At 42.1% G+C, this 7,038-nt stretch overlaps 1 protein-coding gene across 1 annotated transcript; it reads left to right on the forward strand.

Moving 5' to 3' along the window:
• The first annotated feature begins 2,260 nt into the window (after positions 1-2,260).
• On the forward strand, positions 2,261-5,581 carry LOC147900778 (pentatricopeptide repeat-containing protein At3g16610-like). The gene has a single exon (XM_087376149.1). It carries the CDS (start codon positions 2,404-2,406, stop codon positions 4,789-4,791), a length of 2,388 nt encoding a protein of 795 aa, XP_087232275.1. The 5' UTR covers positions 2,261-2,403; the 3' UTR covers positions 4,792-5,581.
• The last annotated feature ends 1,457 nt before the right edge of the window (positions 5,582-7,038 follow it).

The raw sequence follows: 7,038 nt of genomic DNA on the forward strand, positions 1-7,038 counted from the left end.
CTCCCCAATGGACAGGGTGGATTACATTGCCCCTAAACTTAATGATGTACCAACTGTTGATCAAGAATAAATCTTTCCTATCTTGGAAAATAACATACAAAAGCTCAAATTAATGTTACCATCTCAAATAGATAGTGTGGATAGTACTTCATCTTCCTTGAATTGGTGATGTACTAAATGTTAATGAAGAATAAATATTCCTGTCTTCGATGATACTTCATGTTCTTTTCTTCTTCTTCAATAATGTCCCCTTATTTTTCTCTAGGGAATGTACCTTTTGGTTGTTCTTCTGCCATGGTGAATGGTCTTGTTTGCTCTTGAGAGAGAGCCACATCTATATTGTATTTTTTGTTCTATCTTTGGTATGTGTTTCCTTTCTCTAACATCTTAATGTACCATTCTAGAGCTATGGTTTCTTTTATAGCCACATCAATGTTTTCTTCTATATCTCCATCCTACTTTAGTGTAAGTAGGGACATCACCTCTTGTATGTCTCTAAAAAAGGGGACTCTCTCTCTCTCTCTCTCTCTCTCTCACACACACACACACACACACACGCACACACACACACACACACACACACACACACACACACACACACACATGCATGTGCACATAAGTGTGTGCGCACATGTGTGTGTGTGTGTGTGTGTGATTACCCAAAAGAAAAAATGTGTGTGTGTGTGTGCATTGCGTGTGCGTGCACGCACGTGCTCTTTAATTAATCAGACTTTGATTAAAGGCTAAGTAAGGAGACATAAGGGGGTGTGAAACTTTAAATAAACACACACACACACACACACACACACACACACAAAGGAATGATCAACAAATGGCCTTGTCTTCCACGAAGTAGAGTACAGAGCATCCGCCAATGCTCCTTATGCATCGATTTTGGTTCCAACTTGTTCTTTCAAATATTGAAATACTTTTGGAGACCTATTCAAATAATTTAAGCAGCATCCAACAAATTGAAAGCCTAATGTCTCATGCTAGTACCAAACACACAAAGTGCATTGTCACTTCATTCAAGAGAAAGTCCCACTGAAGATATTGGAGTGGATATCTTCAACAAGCCACTTTCCCTCGACAAGTTTCGCATATTTCCAACCTTATCTCGGTTTCACCAATTGCAAATTAAGAAAGGAAAGTGATGGATTCACTGTACAAGATGCACTTATTACTGTGAAGGCATCCACTATATAGTCATCGTGCCAACACATATTATGCTGATTTTTTCTTTTCTCTGTCTTGGATGCTAGTATACATAGCAAGAAAATTTTAAATTTAAATTTGATACATTCAATTTTTGCTTACGTAGTGCTATTTAAGGGGGAGTGTTAAGAATACTGTAAATTGCATTGTTCTATAAAGGACTATAAGGACGTAGGGATAATTCCTAACCTTAATGCTAACTCTAAGGGGTGATGTTACATTCTTCAATATGTTCATAATATATTTAGTGCCCACTTACATATCGTGTGCACTCCTCTCTCCTTCCTTCCTTAATAGTAACATAGTCATTATTGAGGACTAGTCTATACCATGACGACAACCACATAGATAACAAATGGACAAATCGGCACAAGAAAGAAGTGCAAGCACGCCATTAATCCTGGAGATGGAGGACAACTTGGGTAGAGACCATGCTATCCTCTAAGCCCAATTACCTCTCTCCCACCATGCTTTTAAGATTTGGCCATAGCCAAAGGCAGCATGCCCTTATGATTTCATAAAGCTAGAAAATCCTCACCTATGCAAGGAGTAACATCAAAGAATAGAGGGACAACCAATAATGAGAAGGCATCGAATGCAAAAAGGCCAAACTTTGTGTTCTAGGGATTTTAAACATTGACGCAAAACTATCACAAGTGCGCATGGGCATTGCCTCCTAGCATAGTGGTAAAGCAAGCGCTTTTGGATGCAAAAGAAAAAGTAAACAATTTTTATAAGGGAATTAAAAGACAAATTTGTAAGATGATCTCCATAACTAGCAATTTGAAACACAAACTTTTTAGCTTTTATAAGATTACACGTGGAAAGTCACACATCCTCTAGTATAGCAGTAACTCTAAAATTAATCACATTATAGCACTACCTCTAAAATTAATCACAATACAAATCCATTCCAATTAGTATAGATCCTTGATTGTCTGTACAAGCTGTACTTTAACGTTAAGATGTTTGTTGTTGATCTCAACAATGTTGCATTTAACGGTCCCCGATCAGCACCTTTTCTCAGCCCTTGGAGAACTTTCAATTTCCGACATTGCTGCACATCTGCACGTGAAGTAATTATTCTCGGGAAAGACTTTCCTGGGAAGCAATTTCAGTAATCTCTGAGGGGGCCGTAAGATCACCAAAGTTGCAATTGGGTTTGTACAATCCACGCTAGGTACCGACATGCTTGAGAAAAAGGAGTCAAGAAGGAAGGGAATGCACAAGGCCGAATCACCTTGTCAGGCCTGTGGGTTCTTCAGGTCTGCAGTACAGATGAACGCATCTAAAGCACAAGCACTGCTAGAAAATAGTAGCTGGGAAACGCTCAGCTTAGAGGACGCACTCACGTCTATGGAACGGATGCCCCAGCTGTTTTCCCTTCAAAACCTTACATGCATCTTGCATAAGTGCAGAACAAGTAAAAACCTAGCTTATACTAAGCGCTTGTATGCTTACATGTGCAAAAGTGGGCAGGAAGATCACAAATCTCTTGGTAACTACCTTGTCCCTATGTTGGTGCAAGCTGGAAGCATGTGGGATGCTCAGCAGGTCTTTAACAGGTTGGTTGATCGAAATGTGTATTCTTGGACTTCTCTCATCATGGGTTATATTGAATATGGGGAATCACAGCATGCCCTAAACCTCTACCAGAAAATGCAAGAGGATTCTGTACATCCTAGCAATTACACCTTTGTGGCCATATTGAAGGCCTGTGCTAGGCTGAAAGATGCCAAAAGCGGCCAAGAAATACACGCTGAGATTTGCAGAAAGGGGTTGGAAAGAAATCCTTTTGTTAGCGGCACCTTGGTGGATATGTATGCAAAATGTTGCTCGATTGCAAAAGCACGGGAAGTGTTTGACAGGCTGCCAGACCGAGACATAGTCTCTTGGACTGCAATAATAGCAGCATGTGCTGAACGCAGTCTTGCTCAGGAGGCGATGAAGTGTTTCGTACAGATGCAATTGGAGGGTGTCTCTCCAAATCCTGTCACATTTGTTTGCAGTTTGAAAGCCTGTGGCAGCATAGGAGCCATACACAAGGGCCGGCAAATACATGCCCAGATTTCCAAGCAGGGGTTGGAAAGAGATCTTTTTGTTGGCAACACCTTAGTGGATATGTATGCCAAATGTGGCTCACTTGCAAAGGCACGGGAAGCCTTTGACGAGCTGCCAATTCGAGATGTAGTCTCGTGGAATGCACTAATTGCAGGATATGTTGAGCACGGACTTGGTGAGGATGCGCTGAACTCTTTCAAGTGCATGCAACTGGAGGGCGTCTCACCAGATACTGTCACATTTGTTTGCAGCTTGAAAGCATGTGGCAGCATAGGAGCCATAGACAAGGGCCAAGAAGTGCACGCTCAGATTGCCAGAAAGGGATTGGAAGGAGAGCTTATTGTTGGGAACACCTTGGTGGATATGTATGCCAAATGTGGCTGGCTTCCAAAAGCACAGGAAGTGTTTGACAAGCTGTGTGTTCGAAATCAAGTTTCGTGGACTGCACTAATTGCAGGATATGCAGAACATGGTCTTGGTGAGGAAGCGTTGAGCTGTTTTCACTTGATGCAGTTGGAGGGTATCTCCCCAGATGTTGTCACATACGTTTGCAGCTTGAAGGCCTGTGGTAGCATAGGAGCTATAGACCAGGGCTGTGAAATACATGCTGAGATTGCTAGAAAGGGGCTAGAACGAGATGCTTTTGTTGGCAGCACCTTGGTGGATATGTATGCCAAATGTGGCTTGCTTGCAAAAGCACGGGAAGCTTTTGACAAGCTGCCAGCTCGAGACACTGTATCATGGAATGCAGTAATTGCAGGATATTCTGAGCACGGGCTTGGTGAGGAAGCATTGAACTGTTTTGAACAGATGCAGCTGGAGGGTGTCTCTCCAAATGCTGTCTCATATGTTTGCAGCTTAAAATCTAGTGGAATCATAGGAGCCATAGACAAGGGTCAGAAGCTACACTCTGAGATTGCCAAAAAGGGGTTGGAAAGAGATCTTGTTGTAGGCAACACCTTGGTGGATATGTATGCCAAATGTGGCTCTCTTGCAGAAGCACGAAGAGCATTTGACAAGCTGCCAGTTCGAGATGAGATCTCGTGGAATGCACTAGCTGCAGGATATGCCCAGCTAGGGGAAAGTGAAATTGTTTTTCATATGCTTGAGAGAATGATGGTAGAGGGCATAAAGCCAGGAGGGATCACATTCTCTATTATTCTTACAGTATGCAGTCACACAGGTCTAGTGGAAAAGGGCCAGCAGTACTTTGAGGCTATGACTGAAGACTATGGCATTTATCCAACTATTGAGCACCACAATTGCATGATTGATCTCCTTGGCCGTGCAGGCCAACTAGACAAGGCGGTAGCGATGCTGAAGAAGATGCCTTTCCATCCTAGTCTTGTGTTGTGGTGTACGATGTTGGGTGCTTGCCAAAAATGGGGTGATGTGTTAATTGGAAGGGTGGCTTTTGAACATGCAGTGCAGTTGGATGAGATGGATGCTGCAGCTTATGTCTTGATGTCTAACATCTATGCCAATGCCCACATGCAGGAGGAAGTGATAAAATAGACCAAAGCAAATATATATATGCAAAGCCAGAAAATCTTCTTCCAAAGTTAGAAGTGTATATTCTGGATTTGCATTGGGTATCATCAGATGCAAAGGAACATGGGTTAGTAGGCACAAAGGGAAATTCATGTGCATTCTAATCCATGGGCCAATGGGACACCCACACTTGTTATCAAGAATCTCCAGGTCTGTAATGGCAATAATATGGAGATTTCTCTGATATCAAAGATAGAGGAATCAACTATTATTATCAGAGAGGCAAACCACTTTCAGAGATGCAAAGCTAGTCCTCTCTATGTGTGATGGAGTTTATAGTTTCCAACCTTGTGAGTGATCTGTCATGAGATTGAAACTGCACACTGTGTCGTGTTTTCAGAGATTGAGTTTGGGCATGTTCCTGGATGCATCTTATCAGAGATGCAAAGCTAGAAAAGCTTCCCCCAAAATTAGGAAGATATCCGCCAATGCGAAGAAAGATGGGTAATGTGGGCATGGAGAGAATCACGTGTTCTCTAATCCATACGTCCAATGGAACAGCCACCCTTATCAAGAATCTCCGGGTTTGTAACGATCATCGGTTGGCCATTGCACTGATATGAAAATGAGAGCAGACAACTATTCTTATCAGAGGTACATACCGCCTTCATGTCTTCAAAGAAGAAAATGTGCTTGTGGGGACTGTTGGTGAATCTAGGTCATCCACATAGCCAGTGTCTGGCTTATTTGCAATGTCACTACTAAATTGATGAAAGACAGGTGAGGTTAATTCGAAGGTGGATGAACTTGAGTATGATCGTAAATTGGGTATGGTGGATTGCCTTATAAGACAGTGAATCCTATTGCTAAACAAGCCGGTGTGAATTTGAATCTACAGCGTCAGAAACTGGATTTAATTTAGAACAACCAAACACATACGGCATCCCAAGACATTAGATTTTCGAGATCGAGAAGTACATCAGAATTTTTAAATCCTAGCAGTTCGTCCTTGTTTACACCCTATGCTGCATACTATTTCTTTATTCTTATTTCCTAAGCTCTATTTGGATGCCATGTGTGATGTTTGAAGTTTGTTTGTTGTTCTAGTTTTATCTTAGTTTGTGGATATCATGCTTCCACAAAGCATGCTTTGCCAGGTAACAAAGTCTTTTCTGTACTGAATTAATCTTGAGTAATAGCGCACAAGGAAACAAAGTTAGGGGGTTGATAAGACAAAGCACTCCTTGCGCCTAAGGGAAAGATTGCAAAGAAGAAAGTCGAGCTTATGGAATACATAGACAAGTACCTACAATCGAATCAGATGCTGAATAATAAATTCCAATGGGAAAGGCGATAGGAAAAGGACACCTAAGTGGAAAGGAGATTCTCTTTTAAATGTTTGATGCATTAAATAAAGATTCAGGACAGGTTCTAAAAAATGGGGACAGTCTTACAGAAAGTCAGTTTCAGAGAAAGGTAAGGGACAGCCAATTTAATATCGGCTTGTAGCCAAGGAGAAGAGAATAGGAAGGAGACAGAGCAGGGGTAAGATCAAGAAAAGCAGTGCAGCCCCTTTGGGTTCACTAGTGTTGAGAGGATGCTTTGAGAGGAAGACACCAAGAAGAACAAGAACTGGTACACGAGAAGACAGAGGACTCTAGCAATGAGTCCTAAAACAACCTCGCAAGATCAAGTTGGGAAGGAAGTATGTGAAGCTGGCAGGGGTGATACTCCAGAAATCCTACTCAGTGGGATTCAGAACGTGAAGAAGTATTTTGCAGAGCCCATGGAGGAAGCACAGATGAACCTAGTGATGCTCATTAGCTGAAACAGCACTTTCTTTCCCCACATTTCTAATGTGACATGCTGGCGGTATTGGATGCTTCCAATAGAGGGCTTAGGAGATGTAACCAGCCTTAGAACACTAAGGGCAGTGTATCTGTCTCTACTATCTCACAAAGATGAAAATACAGCCAACTTAATTGATCGCCTTTGTTCACAAACAAAACTCAAAGCATAGAACTTCACTACATTGCATCATGGAACCATTCAAAACAAGGGAGGCTAGAATGCCCCTACTCAAAAACATAGAGAGTGACACCTGTTGGCCCCAATACTTGGCGCCCCTTGCGGTATTTATTTAAACTGGTTAGCTCAAAGATACAAAGGGACACCCTTTAAGAGCTCACCCGCAAGTGCAACCCAGTACGACGCCATCCTGTGGCTGTTCTAGTGACCAACTCGCAGTGCTATTACCTTGGTTCACAAGTA

The sequence above is a fragment of the Dipteris shenzhenensis genome, chromosome 6, assembly GCF_047967505.1.
Source record: "Dipteris shenzhenensis isolate YYH24624 ecotype China chromosome 6, Dip_SZ_1.0, whole genome shotgun sequence".
NCBI classification, from domain to species: domain Eukaryota; kingdom Viridiplantae; phylum Streptophyta; class Polypodiopsida; order Gleicheniales; family Dipteridaceae; genus Dipteris; species Dipteris shenzhenensis.

Excerpts from the sequence above, each read along its gene's own strand:
- LOC147900778 (XM_087376149.1), top strand. The coding sequence starts at position 2,404 with ATGCTTGAGAAAAAGGAGTCAAGAAGGAAGGGAATGCACAAGGCCGAA.